The sequence below is a fragment of the Callorhinchus milii genome, unplaced genomic scaffold (assembly GCF_018977255.1).
Source record: "Callorhinchus milii isolate IMCB2004 unplaced genomic scaffold, IMCB_Cmil_1.0 Scaffold8, whole genome shotgun sequence".
In the NCBI taxonomy this organism is placed as follows: domain Eukaryota; kingdom Metazoa; phylum Chordata; class Chondrichthyes; order Chimaeriformes; family Callorhinchidae; genus Callorhinchus; species Callorhinchus milii.
In genome coordinates, this window is record NW_024704749.1 from 7923786 (window position 1) to 7941012 (window position 17227).

A 17227-nucleotide genomic window follows, 5' to 3' on the forward strand; every position below is an offset into this window, starting at 1 on the left:
GTTGTTGTTGGACGTTCGAGGCGTTATAAAAATGTAAGTTTTTTTTGTCTCACTGTGCCTCCCGGGCAGATACTGCGGTGGATGTGGTGGGCTTGTGCCTTGAGGGACAGTTTCTGATGGTGGGGGAAAGAAATGGAAACCTTCACCTCCTGCACGTGAAGAGTAGGCAGACCCTGCTAACCAACGTAAGTGCTTCTTATTTTTTTAATATAAGACCCTCCTCTTCGGCAGTACCTTTGGTCATCCTCCAACCACAACCTTCCCTGCCCTCCATCCTTCCTGATCGGGTGCAATCCTCAACTTGGGTGCAATCCTTGACTGTACAGTGCCTTGGGGCATCCCACCCGATGTGAAAGATGCTATACACATGTATGGAACATTCCAAGGGCGCTAGATAGTCAGGAATTTGGACCTAAGCAGGGGGTTAGGATTAGGAGGTGGGGAGGGTGGGGGTAGGTGGATGATCGAAGGCACGGTCGAAGATGAAGGTATTGAGACGGGCGGGAGGGGGTGAAGTGGAGGGGTTGTGGGATGGAGTTCTAAAGAGCAGGGGCAGAAAGGTTGAAGAGGCGGGCAGAGCGGGGGAGATGGAGCAGGCCAGAGTTTGCTGAACAGAGAGAACGGAAAGGTCGCTTTGGCGTCGTAATGTGCTAAAAATTGGAGGTCTTTCTGTCTTGCAGGCGCTGATAAAAGGCTCTACAGAAGAGGATCAGAAGACATATTGGTCTCTTTCTTTGGAGCAGGACATCTGTCACTTAGGTAGAAAGTCTGGAGCCAAAAAACAGAACCGTGAATTCCTAAAAAAAACAATAAAATGTGTTGGTGGAAGCGGCAAATCACTCTCTGTGCCATTAAGTGTGTTTCTCCCACAAAATATATACAGTCAATTCACTTTACAGTATATGCTGTGAAGCGCTTTGAGACATCTCAATGTCGTGATAAGGCGCTGCATCAAATGCAAGGATTATTATTAGTAACCCCTTTAAGACCGACAGCTTGTGTCCCATCAGCAACACAATTCAGAGTGGGAAAGAGAGGCTGTTTAAACGAGTGGTGCAGGCCTTTAAATATCTGATGAGACGATTGTGATTCACAGTCCACTCAGGTACAGTGCTTCTAAACACTTTGCTTTGTGCTTTTCCAGGCAGTTACCACACGCTGCTCCTTACCACTCATGGCTTCTTCTGGGTCTCTGGTCTTCACCTCGCCAATCTTCAACAAGGTAACTGATCACAGCCTCATCTTTTAAGGGTTTCGAAGGAAGATGATTCGTACCTACCCCCATAGAACCTAACAACGCAGAAGAAGCCATTCGGCCAACCATGTCTGCTAGCTCTTTGAGTCTTAAATGTCTGCCTTTGCCCCCCCCACACTGCTCCCCTCTCCCACAGTCACTACACGTTACAATAAAATCTGTGAAGCACTTTGAGACATCCTCCTGATGCGAAAGGGGCTATATCAAAATCAATAACTATTATTTATTATTATTTGATCCCTGCTAATTGCTCCTCTTTAGATAACTGTCTTGTTCCCTCCCTCTTGAGAGTGATTTGAGAGCTATTACAGATTCTGCCTCGAGTTACTATCATCCATTATCACCCCTAAAGATGAATGAATTGGTTGCTGCGTATTGCAGGAGTTTGCTGGGGGCAGATCAACTGCTCCATTCACTTCATTATTGTTTCATTTTATATTGTGCAGGGCTCTGCGACATTTTGACAATGTAAATAAAAGCTGCACGTACTTCCTTCTGTCTCATTAAAGCAATTTTTTTCCCTTTCTTTGTTGCAGCGATCGAGACGACGGACTTGGAAGCGGCAAAAGCAGTAAGGTTTTAGACGGCTTGACTTTCACCCTTTAAAAGAACTGTATCGTTTATGACTGACGGGTTCTGTTAAAATCAAATGTTTTCTTTCCTTTTCCCTCTGTGCCCTTTAGCTCAAGGAACACATAAAGATCAAGTACATCGCCACGGAGGACCAGCACACGGCTGGCTGCTATCATGCAGCCATTGAGAGTTTGAAGAGTGGTGTTCAGTTAATACTCGGGGTGAGAAGCTCGTTGGTCTTCTGTGTTAGTATTTCTCTGGTTGGTCGGTCAGTCAGTCTGCAGGCCTAAGTATAACTCGGTGGATGTGGACATTGAGCACCACAGGATGCATTTACCCAGCGCCTTTCACATAAAATTGATGTCCCAAAGAGCTTTACAAAATAATGCTGATCAGAAATGATGTGAATCACATAGAACTGTACAGCATAGAAACAGGCCATTCAGGGCTCCCACTGGTACGGTCCAATGTTGTCGCTGAAGGAAAAGGCGGCTGCTTATCTAGACTAGAAGCTGATTTGTTTGAATTTGGGGCTAAATTTGGAACGAGGAGGGGAATGTAAAATAGAAGACAGTCACAGTGTAAACTCCATCTGTTCTTGTGCTCAGGGGGCAGGTGACTGTGTCCTGTCAAAATGGAAGGTGGATCCTGTGGAGAAAGGAATAACCATCAGCAGCAAGGTCGATTCATCCATGATGCAAGGTATGTGTTGAGGGAATTGTTTGTGTAGGCGCAGGCGACCCTGTTATGAAGCTCCTCACTAGAGCGTGGGTTAAACTTAGGTCTCCTGTGGAGCCCTTATAGCCCGGATTCTAAATTCTCTGGATCTGAACTCTGAAGGGAGTTCCTCCCTCCCGATGGCCTGGCCAACAGTCCCCCCCAAATAAAATAAAACTGGTCACTCGTTTCATGGCTGTTCATGGTACGTTGTTATGTGCAATTGTGCAGCCGTGTGTGCCTACAAATATAGTTACTCCGTTTCACACCAAGTCCTGTGAAGCGCTTTGAGAAATCCTTCCGACGTGACAAGGCGCTATTACGAAGTGTGAGGATAATTACCTGAAACACCGTGGCAGGATGGGGTCGCTGTGTGCATCGATCTTCATATTTTTATTTTGTAACAAAGCCAATCTGTTTCTCCTCAATAGATGTGAAGAAATGTCAAATTCTGGACAACCTGCTGTTTGTCCTGGACCACAGTGTAAGTAAGGCTTTGTTGCGAGTGTTCAGTACGCATCATTCACTCCTTTCTTAAAGCGTGCTCCTTTTTTGGGAACTAATTTATGCTTTTATTGGCTGCAGAATCTTCTCAGCATGTGGGATGTCTGCGCCCTTGTCATGGTCTGGTCCTGGCCTTCTGTTCACATCCAAGACTTCTTACTGACCTCTGAGGGTGACTCCTCCGCTCTGACCAAGTAAGATCGAGAACGAATCTCTCAGTTAAGATGTGTTTGAACAAGATTTCACAGGAGAGGTTCAGATGAAGAAAGCTCTTCAGCACATTCAATCTCACCCCCTCCAAAACCTCACTCTCCAACACAGAATAATGTGATCACTCAATCCACGAGGCTGTGGGACACTGTTATGCGCAATTGGCAATTACAGTATATTCTATGAAATGTCCTGAGACGTCTCAATTATGTGATAAAGCACTATGTCAAATGCAAGGGTTATTATTATTTATTATCATCAAGCTGGTACTGAGATTCTTGAATGAGTCCATGTCCCAGCTCAGTCACCCTTAGTAACCAGCTGCTGTTCTCCCTCTGTGCAGAAAGGCAAAGGGCTGTCTCTGTAATTACAGATAGAAGGAACAATCTCAAAGTTTATGTAGTTAAGACACATTTACATTACTATTCTTATTCAATTATTAACGTAAATAATTTACCTTAGTGCAAAAACTTGGAACATCCTCCCGATGTGAAAGGCGTTGTGTAAATGTGATTTGTTGTTGTTGCTCACACCTGGCAAGCATAATGATTTCTTCTGATTTTCTTTCTCCAGACAAGAGAATGCCAACCTAAAGCTTGTTGCTCTGACGGCTCAGAATGATAAATGGGTAATGAATTTCTGTGCTTTGGGTTTGTTTTTTTTAATGAGAAGGACTTTAGGCAAGCTCCTTCCCCAGCTGAAGATTGTGGTAGATTCCACGTTGGGGCTCTGAGGTCACAACGCTCCAGCACAGTATTGGGGGAAGTGCTTCGTTGATAGAGGCGCCATCATTCTGATAAGATGTTAAGCCGACTTCATCATCACATGGTTGTTTGTGGCACTTTGCTGTATGTAAATTTTACTAAGTACTGTACATACTCACTGCATTTGCTGGCAATTCCCTTGTCAAACACTTTGAAACATTTGGATGTTAGAAACGTTATATAAGAGCATAAGGGTTGTTTATTTGCACTGTTCTGGATGATGGAAATGTGGTTGCCTTTTGTCCCTTGCAGATGAGGAACCTCCTGGTGTATTCACTTCCAACCATGAATCTGCTTTACTCCTTGGAGGTGGCAGGAGTTTCAGCTCTGGTTCAGACCGGCATCACTCAGGTAGCATAATAATAACATAAGATGTACCTTTATAGTGTCCCTTTGTCGATGTTGATCATTGAGTGTGTTGTATGGAAGGGAAATTGTGTGTGTGTCTGTGTGTGTGCGTATGTGGTATGATTAAAAATATAAACTAAATTGTGTTAAGGAGTTTAGTTGATGCGCTGCTTTGTGACGATATGAATGAACCTGGTTCTCGTGTGTTGACTAACATTACCTGATGGAGTTTTGGGTTGACTTATTAATATTTATTCTTCTACAGGACACAATATATGTTCTGGAAGGAGTTTATGAAAGTCAGAAGAGGTAACAAAAAAAAAAGCTTTTTATGCAATCTTTTAAAAAATTAAAATCCTGTGGTGAGTTCCATGTTATTGTATTCATCATAATAACTTGCAACTTGCATACGATAACGCCTTTCACCTCTCAAAGCGTTTGATAAATGTCACAGTGGATGTCCGGCGAGGGAAAGGGAAGATTTATTAACGAGGGGTTTGAGGCAGGGAGGGAGGTAGTTGTGCAGTAGTCTGGGTGGGAGTTCCAGAGAATGGCAAAATGAAATCTTTTTTAAACCAAATCTTAATTCTACCTTGTAGATCACCCGAGGCAGCTGTCTCTGCTGTGGTGATGAGATGCTTAACAGAAGCGTTGCCAGAAAACAGGTAAAAATGATCTGAATTTTACTCTCTAACTTCCTTATTCTCTCTCTGACTTTGCCAATCTATGTATAACTCTCTGCTCTCAGTGTGCCACTCCCTGTGTGTAACCCTCTCCCTCTCTTGTCTCCCTGTGTGTAACCTCTCTCTCCTCTTCCCGTGTGTAACCTTCTCTCCTCTCCCTGTACCAATCCCTGTGTGTTTGTGTGTGACTGTCATCTCTGTTTGCAGATTAAGTCGCCTGCTTCACAAGCACAAGTTTGAGGAAGCCGAGAGGTTTGCCATCCAGTTTGGGTTGGACGTGGAGGTACGTCGAGCTCTCAGTTTAAAAATGTTCATGAAATATTGTCGCTTAGTTTTTTTAAAAGATAAAATTTCACAGTAAAAACTTTGTAGTTCTTTTGCTTGGTCAGCATCTCCGCGCTTCTAAAGATCTACCCGAGCATATGCAATATGCAAACTCCAGTGACTAACAACAACTACTTGCATTTATACAGTGGCCTTCACACAGGTTAGTGAACTGGAGTGCTTGATGGTGGTGAAGCATGGTGCCGAGGGGGAGGGGGGAGCAATTCGGCAGTACGGTCGAACAGGAAGGTCTTCAGGCGCGACCTGAAGATGGGGAATGAGGGGGAAAGGCAGAGGGATAGAGCAAGAGGGGCAACATAGCTATAAGCAACTGAACTTGCTTTCAAAATTTTCCAAACCTTCAAGTTATTCTTCAGCAGAAACCCAGCTGAATTTGCCTCCTGTATTGTCTCCTTGATCCTCTCTTGTAGCTGGTGTACAAAGTCGAGCTCAATATAGTCCTGGAGAACCTGGCCTCGACTGCCATGACCAGCCGCAGCCCCTCATCCTGGCAGGGCATAGTCAATGACGCCAAAGAAAATCTGCATAAAATACAGGTATAATGACCAAGCAACTGTGCGGCTCACAGTTTGAGGGGAAATATTGAAGATTACAGCAGGTGGTTCCAGCAGGGGAGCTGGCACTAGCATGATCACAGGGCCATTTTCTGTGCCGTAATCATCTAGGCTTCCAGCACCCTGTGCCTTTCTTTTCCAGGATGATCAGTTTGTGGTGAAATATTGTATGGATGTCGCTTGGCCAACATTTGAGACCACCTTGGAAATGCTGAATTATGCCAAAAATCGGGTGAGTCTTGTTTCCCTCGTATCTTGCTGGGTGTTTGGACTTTCTTCATAGTGTAGTGGTTAGTGCGCTCACTTTGCAAGCAGGGGTTTGATTCCCGGGCAGGCAAAACCTTAATCCCCACACCTTTGTTTACCAAGCAACAAGTAGGAACCTGGTTGTTAGTCGTTTGGCAAATCATTTTCCAGGGGTAATAATCCCTCTTTAAAAAAATGAAACAAAACTCAATCCATGACTGTTTGTGGGACATTGGTATGCGCAACTGGCTGCTACTTTTCGTCACAAGGTACACAGTCAATCCACTTTACAATATATTCTGTGAAGTGCTTTGAGACGTCTCAACGAGTTGATAAAGCTCTGTAACAAATGCAAGGATTATTATTACTATTATAGAAAGGATGCAGGTCTTTGACTGATGTATTACTTTTGCCAGATTCTGAAGAAAGCAGATAAAAATCCAACTGGCATCTCTGAAGAGCAAGCTGCATGGCTGGCCGAGGTATTGATAAAGTTAAGACTTTTTAATTGATGGATTTGTTTTACTGATCGAGTGCCCCATCATGTCTGTTGCTAGCTCTTTAAAGAGCGATCCATTCGGTCTCATTTACCTGTCTTTCCCCGCCACCTTGCAAATATCTCTTTTTAGAAAGATATCAAATTCCCTGTTAAAGATTTATCCTGCGTTGAGCACCCCGAGTTAAATGCTTCCTCTTCATCTATAAACATATTGATTACAGATTGCTCACAATTGCTTCTTTCTTTCCATTTCACCGAACAAACGTTCCAGGTGCTGAGAACACAAGCAAGACTAGTTACTTTTCATGGGATGTTCGGACCTGCACAGTTTAGGTTGGTATTCAGTGCCTTGGGACGTTCTCTCGATGTGAAAGGCGCTTTACAAATGTAATTTTGTTGTTGTTGTAACTTTACTTGTACCTGTTTATTTACTGAGACTAGGAAATAAATGTCCCCAAATATGTTTGAGAACTGAAAGAGCAGTTGGTATTTCCATAATTTCCACTGGGATTGTGTTCGCTTCAAAGTTTAAATAACATTTCAACGATTATGTATACAAGGAGGCTCATTGTACCCGTGCTAGCTCTCTGGAAGAACATTTCATCCCTACCCCTTCTCTTCCTCCTCCCCTCCCATAATCTTTCATTTTTCATTTTAAAAACTATTTCAGCGCCTTAGGACATCCTCCCGATGTGAAAGGCACTGAATAAATGTAATTTGTTGTTGTATTAGCAATTAGAATTCTGGTTTGCTTCTCTCTTTTGCAGTGGCAACACTTGGATTGAGTTTCTGAACAATGAGGACCTTTTTAATGACTTCCTAATGCAGCTCCAGGGGGGGAACTTGACGTGTGCTCAGTACCTTTGGCTAAGGCACCAGGTAACATTTCTCTCAACCACCTTGCTCAACAATGGGCCTAAAGCTCTGCATTTACACTATTTGTATTTTGGAATGCAGGGGAAGCGCTTGCATTTTCCTTTGTGATGTTTCTCCCACCCCGCAAACCTGCAGTCTCGTTGATCTCTCACCTTGTGTTTGTGACAAACAGTCACTGCACTTACCATGGCAATTACCAGTGAAGAAGCATTTTGAGATGCCCAGTTCAAGATCCTGGTCCTCACGTACAAAGCCCTCCATGGTCTCGCCCCACCCTACCTCTGCGACCTCCTAACTCCCTACCAACTCGCCCGTTCCTTCCGCTCACCCGGCTCTGGCCTGATCCACGTCCCCCGACCCACCCGTCCTACCATTGGCGGGAGAGCCTTCAGCCACTCTGCCCCCAACCTCTGGAATTCCATCCGCCTCGCCCCTTCCTTAGCCGCCTTCATTTCCCGCCTCAAGACCCTCCTCTTCGACCATGCCATCGACCACCCCCTTCCCCCTCCCCCAACCCCAGCTCGGGTCTGAAATGCTGTACTCTGTCCGATGCCTTGGGACGTTCTCCCGATGTGAAAGGCGCTATACAAGTATAATCTCGTTGTTGTTGTTTTGATATAAGTTGCTATAAGGGTTCCTTTGTACAATTCCGGTTATAAACCATGGTGGTATTTTCCCTTGAGTTGTCTTTCAATTGCTGTAGCTGTGGCATAAAGACCAGCCAGTGTTTAATTCCAGATCTGTTTTCTCTCAATTTCAGGTGGAATTTGAAAGCAAATTTGATGTGAAGCGGTTGGAAAATTTGCTGAACTGCATCACCGCAAACACCCCATCGCATGACCTCTGCCTCTGGTTCAAAAACGTCATCATTCCTTTTGTGCTAAGGATTGTACCCAGAGGAAAGGTAGCCAGTTACGCTACCATGAGAGTATAGTATTTAGCATCTGTAAATAAAAAAAAGACGCAATCCAGGTTGAATTAAATGGTAACCTCTTTGATGATTAGCGTTGCTTTTTTAATTGTTTTTAAAACGCGAGTAAGCCAATTCTGCAGCCTGTTTCTAGAGGTTTAACCTGCCTACGGTCACCTCCCTCCGGCTCGGAGTTGTGCTCTGCCACTGTCAAACGCTCTGGGACGCTACCTTGTGCGAGGGGTGCTATATAAATGCCGGTTGTGGTTGTAGGTTGCATTTCCCATTTAGTTTCCTACTTGGCTGTAAGCATGTAACAGCAAATAATTGCTAACTCTGTTTTTCCTGCTGTTGGTGGAAATTTCAAAACTTCTTGGAAAAAAAGGGGACTGGTTTTGAGCCCGGACAAGTTTCTGTATTTGGCGCAGATCCCCTTACTTTTGTGTTTGCTTAATACCTGACAGAAAGTTATAGCAAGGTGGCTGGAACACAGGGCCCGCAGCCTGGAGCTAATCGAGAAGGTAATAAGTCACATTGATTGTAGATCATTATAATGAACCCGGCTCGCGTTTCCCTCAGAATCCAAATTTACCCCTGAGTTTCTGTTTGTAAATATTAAAGCGAGTAGATAGTCAAGTGACCACCTATTTGATTTGCATTTGACAGGCGCACTGGCCAGAGAACGGATTGCAAATGGCAGAGTTGTACTTTGTAGCTCGGAACCCAAATGATCTCGGACTTGCCACCTCCTGGCTTTGGATCCCAGTGGTACGGGAGTTATTCGTTGCTCAAATTGCAACCTTTTGTGGTGTGTGTCATTGAATGTGTGAGATTGTGTGTGTCTGGTTGTGTGTGTGTGTGTGTGCGTGCGTGCAAGTGTTTACATGTGCGGAAATCCCGCAGTTGCGTGGACCTATTTTGTGCGTGCAATCTAAAGTAACCGCAGTTTGGAATTTGAAAGTCATTCGTTCACCTTGTATACATACTCGGTTGATGACTAATGAGCTCTTCTGTCCCCACTTGTCCCGGGTATAGAAGGAAGAAACGGATTGCGAGGAGATGCACCAGTTAAAGAAGCTGGTTAACAACCTGCAGGAGCTGGTTAACCTGCACAGAAAATATAACTGCAGACTGGCACTCTCCGAGTTTGAAAAGGTCAGTGCTATCTTGCGTCGAGGATAGACGCAGGGAAGATACGTTCTCTTAACCTTAAAAATGGAAAGGAATCGAAATACGTTTGAAAGTTCAATTCGTTTTCATTTTGAAAGACTTGTGTTTGACCCCGGTCTGAAGATATTGCTCACGGTAATTTGTTCGTTCTCTAGGAAACTACAGCTACCATTGTATTTCGCATGTTAGATAGAGTTTTGGCTCCAGAACTTATTCCTTCTACACTTGAGAAGGTGATCCAGCCGTACATAAACAAGCACAGTCTGCAGAGAGAGGAGCTACTGCTGCAGTACATCAAGGTGAGTGAGGCTGAATACTGTGGCTGGTATTGCTTCCTGCCTTTTATAGGCTATAGCCTACTGTGTTAACATGGCTTTTATTCCAACGGTTGTATTCTGCTCGGCTCAGGAACCTATCAAAATGATTGGGATCGCTGGAGTTCATATAAATATGGGATTTTATTCTGTGGGGACTTGTGCTGTGCATGAAATTCTAACCTGGCTTTTTCTCCCGTAGCAGTGAGGTCTCATCTTGTTCACTCTACAGGTGTCCACAAAGACCTGTTACCCACCTCCAACCACGTTACACTACAGCGATATGATACTACGCAGGAGCTGAACAAGCTGTCTGAGATGCATTTCGCCTTGTCACTTTCATCCATGTTACGAAAAATGGAGACTGATCGTTATCTGCCATGAAAATGCCCTGTAGAGAGAAAAAAACATGGAGTAACAGGACTTTGTGGACACCTGTAGTACGGGCAGTGATTGGGACTCGCTTCTGCTGCACCAAGTCTCTGCCCATACTCTGAGAGCAGCTGGTACAGCGAGATTGTGTGACCCACCAATGCTTTGCTTTATAGGATTTGCTGGAGCGTTGTAGCTCACGTTCGGCCTCTCTTTTTGAAACTGCGTGGGAGGCTAAAGCCATGGCTGTGCTGGGCTGTATGACCGACACTGAAGTAAGTAAACCCTGTGTACAGGATTGTCATCGTAGGAACGTTCCAGACCATTCAGACCATTGTGTCTGTGCTGGTCTTCCCTTCCCCACTGGAACTCTCTAATCCCATTCCTCTGCTCTTTGCTCCAAAATCCTTCAGTATTTTACCTGTGTGTCAGCTTAGCGCAGTGGTAGAACTCTTTCCTCTGAGTCAGAAGGTTGTGGGTTGAAATCCCCACATCGGGACTTGAACTCACTAAGTTGACTCTCCAATGCAACCCTGAGGGTGTGTTGCATTATCGGAGGTGCTGCCTTTCTGATAATATGTTAAACCGAGGTCCTGTCTTTCTGTTCAGATGGATGTTAAAAGATCCAATGGCACTATTCGAAAAGAGAAGGGAGTTCCTCTCCAAGTATCCTGGCCAACAATCCCCCCAAATAAAATTGGTCGCTCACTCGCATGGCTGTCTGGGACATTGCTGTGCGCAATTGTGTCGTGTTTCTCCCACAAAACACTCAGTCACTCTATTTCACAGTGAATCCTGTGAAGCGCTTTGAGACATGATAAGGTTGCTATATCAAAGGCAAGTATTATTATTATTACGTGCATGCCTAATTCCCTTTTAAACGCTCTTATGGACTTGACCTCAACACTGCTGTGTATCATTTCGATGTGCTCGCTGGTCGTTCGTTCATTCATTCACTGACGTTCCTCCCCTCCACCCCCACAGCTGATCTTCGATGCAGTGCTGCAGATCATGTATGGCGCAGTGGTGCCCTGGAGCGATGCGGTGGAGGAGCTGGTCAAGCAGCACCTGGAAAAGAACCACCGCAAGTAGGTGCCTTGGTGGGAACCTTGCACACTGGCTGCCTCGAGATGGTCAGTGGAAGCTTTGGGAGAGGCTGCTTGTGCCTTCAGCGCTTTGGGACATCCTCACAACTTGAAAGGCGCTACACAAATGTTGTCTGTTGTTGACACCGCTGAATTTTATGGGGGTGGAGCTGGTGTTGGGAGACGACCTGTTGGGCAGATCCCAATCTGCTCAAGGCCCGGCGGCTTTAAGTCCCTCTAAACGGCACGGACCACCGCAGGGATATTTATTAGCCCACCGAGGCTATTTGGTTAGAAGTATCTGTTTTGAACCCTGAAGGGTTGACGTAGATGAGGGTAAGCGCAGTAACTAACTCCCTGCATTGATGTCAGGGTGAAGCAGCTGCAGGAAAGCTACAGACTCATGGAGATGAAAAAATTGTTACAAGGATACGGGATACGCAACTTCAACGTGTCCAATGACTACGAGATCATGGTGAGGTTGGAGTGAATGTTGTGCTCTTTTTATGTGAGTGACTGCAAAAACATTGCGATTCTTACAGTGGCGACTTGGACAATTATTTTGTCTTATTAGTGTGATGTGATTGGTATTATATATTGTACAGCCAAGCCCCATTCTGTCCTTGCCTGGCATTCCTATACTCCCGCAGAGGAGAGTTTGGCCTCCCAGCCTGTCGTGTCATGTTGTTTTGTTGTTAAACGCTGCCAATCTCTTCTCTCGGGCAGAGGCTAGTCAACTTCATCTTGAAACAGGACCTGGGGTCCTCGCTGGACGACGCTCTGAAGGTGGTCCGTGCCTATATGCTGCCCCCCGTGGACGTTTACTTTCTTCGAATCTCGCACCTCATCTCCAATGGACGGGTAGGTTCATCCGATCTCTGTTCAGAGCTCGTGAGGACAGATCCCACAATGTAAAAGGGGATTGGCTATTGAATAACAATGGTTTCTTTCTTCGCTAGTTACTCTTAATTTCTTTAAATAGCGAGATGTTCTGTTGTTCACTCAGCATCTTTGGGCCGGGGAAAGGCTGACGAAATATTTCATAAGAAATTGTTCTGTTCTACTGGGTGTTCGGGAGAAACCGGATTACACATGCTGGCTTTCTTCTTTCCGTCCTTTTAACAGAGAGATGATTGCCTTAACGTCCTGAAGTCTCTTGCCTTCAGCGAAGCGGAGGACACCGCAATGAGGCTGGTCACGTGGGCCCGATTGAAGTTTCAGGACCAGCCCGATAGCCCTGAGGTGAGGCCGGCCTCTTCACTGTACTGTCTTGTCATAATAATTTGCTCACAATACTTATTGCCTAAATGCAGTGAGATGGGGCTGCAACAACTGACGCAGCAAAATTCTGAGACGGGTTTGGCTCAAACCTTCTGACCCAGATAGAGGGGAGCATAACTGACTGAGCGAAACTGACACATATTTTGTGTGGAGACAAATATACGCCAGATTGTGAGTTGCTATTCTTTGTTTCAGGGGAAAAAGCATCTGGTGTCAATCGCAAAGGCTTTGGTGGAGGTTCTTAAATTCCTGCAGACCCATCAAAAGGGTGAGTTGTGTGTGCACTCCACAGCACGCTGTATTAATGGGCTCGGTGCAGCCTGTGTCACAGGAACAGGAGGAAGCCATTCAGTCCCTCGAGCCTGTTCCATCATTCTATTAGCTCCTGGCTGATCTGTACCTTAACTCCAATTACATAAGTAATTGTGAGACGGTTTGAAGACATGATAAGGCGCTACATCAACTGCAAGGATTATTATTATTGTCAACAAGGCTGCTTTTCTTTTGGCAGATGATACTTCGAAAAAGGAAGAGTACCAAAGCCATTTAAAAATGTTTGAAACCATTGGAAATTTACAGGTATAACGATTGATGTTTTTAAACTGTGTGTGCTTGGTGTGTTTGTTTGTGTGTGTGTCTGTGTGTATATGCGCATGTGTCCAAGTGAGAGTGTGTTAAGTAAAAAGAACATTTCCCTAGACACAGGGTTCAGTCTGAACGCTTCTGTGCAAAAAAGGCGCTATACAAATGTAATTTGTTGTTGCTCTTCTTATGACTAGATTTACACTGTAGCCTCAAGTTGTTCCAGTGTCCTGACTTCGACCACCAGTCTTGCTAAGGTGTTCTGATTTAGCCTTTGTTTCTGTTCTGTCTTTCACAACCCTGAGTGAACCTGCACCTTCTTGCCTTGCTGCCTCGGTGTATCTGAAAGCATTGTTTATTTCCGATGGTTTTGAAATCTTCTTTCCCCACTGGGGAGACTTCCTCAAGTTCAATAATTTAGCCTTGGGTGTTTGATCCTTTGAGTCCTCCCGTAGTGGCTACGCTATTTACTTACAATCGTCCATCGTCCCACAGGAATATTTTGATATCTTTATTTCTTTGCGAGACTACGAGAGTCCAGAAGCGCTCTTGCAGTTGTACGAAGAGCAGGTGCAAGCGTTAGCCAGCACGTGGTCCAGGTCAAAGTCGGGGAAGGAGCCACTTGTGAACGGCTGCTCAGAGAACAAAGCCACGGTTCCTACTGAGGGCAGGCTCTACAGACTCTCCCTCCTGCTGCAGAACTCCGAGCAGCAAGCGGGAGGGCAGCTCGCCCTGAGAGCTCTTGCTGACGGAAAAGTGGAGAAGGCGCTGAATATTTGCAGGTAAGAAATTTTTATTAATAATATCATAATAATCCTTGCATTTGATGTAGCACCTTATCACCTTGTTGAGATGCCTCAAAGCGCTCCATGGAATATATTGAAAAGTCGATTGACCATGTGTTTTGTGGGTGAAATGTGGCAGCCAATTGCGCACAACAGTGTCCCGCAAACATTCGTGGATTGAGTGACCAAATTATTATATGTTTTTCTTTTCGCAGTGAACTTTATGAACAATATAAGAACGATCAGACTGCCCAGGTGTTGCATCACGTAGCTCAGAAGCTGTGCCAGATGTTGGAGGCCAACATTCCCATGATAATCCCGCCTGGGATGAATTTGCCGGCTATTATTTATGAACTGACCTGCCAAGCCATCACCATCTGCAGCACCGGTAATAATAATTCTCACCGTTCAAGAATCCTTAAAGCCTCGCTTGAACCGTGCCTTGGATTGACTGTGTATTTTGTGGGCGATCATCTTGGGAATTGTTGAGGTTAGGTGGGATAGCTGGATAGTGTTTTGGTATCTGTCCCTTGTGCCAGGGCCGAGACTGGGAGTTTTGTTGAAACCTCCGAACCCAACGCGCGTTGAGGGTATAAGGTTGTGAGTGATATTGCAGACATCAGTGCTGGAATGTAACCTCCACGTCCATATCAATGTTCACAGACTTCTTGTTCGACTGCCAAGAGTTGTGTAAATGCACCCGTGTGGCCATGGATGTGTACAGACAGTGCATGATCGAGGATTATGGATTTATAACAAAGGTAAAGTTTGGGTGTGCTTTGGAAGTAACTACGAAGTTTCATGCTTGCTTGAGGTTTAGCAGCGGTTTGGGATGGTGGGTTGTTGTTGCATTGTCAATGCTTTGGATAAGTATTAAATCGGGTTTCTCTTGGTCCTGGCCAACAATGCTCCAGATAAATTGGGATTCTCTGATTTTTGCAGCTGTTTGGGGGAGCTTGCTGCAAAGCGGGACCATTGAGGAGTAAGCAGTCCTTCCTTTCTTGTTAATGCCAATTCTTTCTCTTTTCCTCTCACCCTCCCAATCTCCCCCACTCCTCTGCCCCCCAACCCTCCATAACCTCTGTCGGTGCTCAGATGTCGAACATGGGAATTGATCGTGACCCATACGATGAGTGGATATTTGAGGAGTTCTTCCTCGAGGATGGCATAGTGCTGAACCAGCTGTCGGTGCTGCCCGTCATGTACAAAATCACAGCTGCCTTTGTGCCCCATTTGCCAGGTATTTCCGTCTGAGCTGCGGTTTCACATCCTCATGTTGGTTTGTTTGTTATTAGCTCCAGCTGGGGGTAGCCCAATAGAGTCCTGCTTCTCCGCATGCTGCCTGTGCCCTTAGCCCCATGGGTGGAAGTGAAGTCCCTGCAATATTAGTGAAAACCTTTAGTTGCGTGCGATGTGGTGATTTTACTGGATCTGAAGCAGCCTAAGGTAGAAGGTCAAGCCTCTGATCCAGGTGGGTAAATGGGTACAGAGGCACAGAGAGAGACATTCACACCCACACAGAGACTAATATCCCCACTGTTTTCATATCTGCTAAAGGTCCAATTAGTGTGACTATCTGTTTCTCTACCTTACTGCTCTTTCACTGAGTGGGAGGATCTGGTTACACAACAGCAAATTATATTTACACATCGCCTCTCACTCAGGGAGTGTAGTGGTGTGAGGTAGTGAAGACACAGTCGAAGAGGAGGGTCTTGAGACGGGTTTTGAAGGAGGCAAGGGAGGGGAAGAGGCAAAGGGACGGTGGGATGGAGTTTCAAAGGGTCTACAATTCACTTTGGAACAAGTGTAGTGGTTATATAAGGTAGATGGGTTTTTCAGAAGAATTCTTAATATAGAAACTCAGCAATACAATCTTGTTTTAACGCTATCTCTATTCCACCCAGGCAAAAAATTGTACCCGTTGGATTGCATGAGTGTGGCGATGAGTCCAGATAAGACAGGTATTTATGCTAATGAGCAACTGATTGAGACAAGGTTTCACAATGTCACTGCACAGAAACGGCTGTGTTGGTGTTTTTCTCCACACAAACTACCTGACATAAACAAACTCTCCTCTGCGCTCCGCTCCCCAATTTTCCATTTTCGAACATGGAATCCTGTAGCGTAGCAGTTAGAGCACTTGCCTCACAAGTGAGAGGACCTGAGTTTAATTCCCAGGCGATGCGAAATCTTAGGCAAGTTTCCTTCTCCACATGCCTCTGATTACCTAGCAGGGCGGATGGTGGTAACCTTTGGGGTCTGTGTTGCAGACAGGAATCCTTTGCTGCCAGTGAACATGCCGGTCACAAACTTGCTGCAGAGTTTACAGGAGTGCAGTCAGCTTCAGCTAGCCTTACAGGTGACCATCAACTCCTTCGGGACCTGCTTTCAGCACTTCACCTCCAACAACATGAGTTTAGAGTTAAGCAAGAAGGTGAGAACCAACCTTCTACTAACTGCAGTTCTTCTGATGCGGACTATGTGTGCAACCCGACTTATTAAGAGGAAAGTGAAGCGTGCTGTAACTGATCCAGAGAGGGTCAGTGTCCCTTTCCAGTTGTTATTTATTGTTATTCATGGCTCGACGTCGTGCTCCATCAAGCACTCTGACGCTATCCTGCGCGAGGGGCGCTGTATAACTGCAAGTTGTTGTTATTTTCCCTCTGTAAAAAAAATGCTTCCTGACATCTGTCCACAAATCGCCCTTTGCAACCCTGAATCTGTGACCTCTTTGTTCTGCTCTGGTGCTGTAGAGTACTGTGACTTAAAGTGCTGCAACTTAAGGATCTGATGCAGCAGGCTGGGTGAGCTGAATGCCCTCCTCATGTTCCTGTGTCACTTGATCGAGGTCCAGGCTTTTATTTAGGAGATTGGCAGCAGACTGCCTGGTGCCTGAGATGCCATCAAGAGTTTAATCGCCACCTGGTTAAAAGGGTGATGTTAAAAGTGAACAGAGTGCTTATGGTGGGACTTTAACGGGAGGCAGGCCTCTGTGCATGAGAGCACTCACTGACTCCCTGCCTTTCACACTTTGTGTAGCTTTTCCAGAAGGAAACCGTAACCGTGGCCAAGGATCTTGTTGTGGACATGGGGAAGGCAGCCTTGTCCCTCATTTCAGCTGCGTCTGTGGCATTGTTACACAAGGTAACCTTAC

At 45.4% G+C, this 17227-nt stretch overlaps 1 protein-coding gene across 1 annotated transcript in view; it reads left to right on the forward strand.

Moving 5' to 3' along the window:
- The window catches only part of kntc1 (kinetochore associated 1), a 34107-nt gene that overhangs the window by 2819 nt on the left and 14061 nt on the right, over positions 1 to 17227 (forward strand). The window contains exons 4-40 of the mRNA XM_007902211.2: positions 70 to 185; positions 681 to 759; positions 1145 to 1222; positions 1792 to 1826; positions 1939 to 2049; positions 2437 to 2530; positions 2977 to 3029; positions 3131 to 3243; positions 3833 to 3887; positions 4276 to 4374; positions 4637 to 4680; positions 4971 to 5036; positions 5262 to 5337; positions 5810 to 5935; positions 6096 to 6185; positions 6616 to 6681; positions 6970 to 7031; positions 7466 to 7577; positions 8335 to 8478; positions 8949 to 9005; positions 9151 to 9252; positions 9520 to 9639; positions 9810 to 9953; positions 10517 to 10615; positions 11325 to 11428; positions 11798 to 11900; positions 12152 to 12286; positions 12551 to 12667; positions 12902 to 12974; positions 13218 to 13285; positions 13784 to 14070; positions 14289 to 14461; positions 14737 to 14834; positions 15169 to 15313; positions 15978 to 16034; positions 16344 to 16507; positions 17113 to 17217. Coding sequence (XP_007900402.2) covers positions 70 to 185; positions 681 to 759; positions 1145 to 1222; positions 1792 to 1826; positions 1939 to 2049; positions 2437 to 2530; positions 2977 to 3029; positions 3131 to 3243; positions 3833 to 3887; positions 4276 to 4374; positions 4637 to 4680; positions 4971 to 5036; positions 5262 to 5337; positions 5810 to 5935; positions 6096 to 6185; positions 6616 to 6681; positions 6970 to 7031; positions 7466 to 7577; positions 8335 to 8478; positions 8949 to 9005; positions 9151 to 9252; positions 9520 to 9639; positions 9810 to 9953; positions 10517 to 10615; positions 11325 to 11428; positions 11798 to 11900; positions 12152 to 12286; positions 12551 to 12667; positions 12902 to 12974; positions 13218 to 13285; positions 13784 to 14070; positions 14289 to 14461; positions 14737 to 14834; positions 15169 to 15313; positions 15978 to 16034; positions 16344 to 16507; positions 17113 to 17217 — 3770 coding nt within the window. The remainder of the gene's footprint in view (positions 1 to 69; positions 186 to 680; positions 760 to 1144; positions 1223 to 1791; positions 1827 to 1938; positions 2050 to 2436; positions 2531 to 2976; positions 3030 to 3130; positions 3244 to 3832; positions 3888 to 4275; positions 4375 to 4636; positions 4681 to 4970; positions 5037 to 5261; positions 5338 to 5809; positions 5936 to 6095; positions 6186 to 6615; positions 6682 to 6969; positions 7032 to 7465; positions 7578 to 8334; positions 8479 to 8948; positions 9006 to 9150; positions 9253 to 9519; positions 9640 to 9809; positions 9954 to 10516; positions 10616 to 11324; positions 11429 to 11797; positions 11901 to 12151; positions 12287 to 12550; positions 12668 to 12901; positions 12975 to 13217; positions 13286 to 13783; positions 14071 to 14288; positions 14462 to 14736; positions 14835 to 15168; positions 15314 to 15977; positions 16035 to 16343; positions 16508 to 17112; positions 17218 to 17227) is intronic.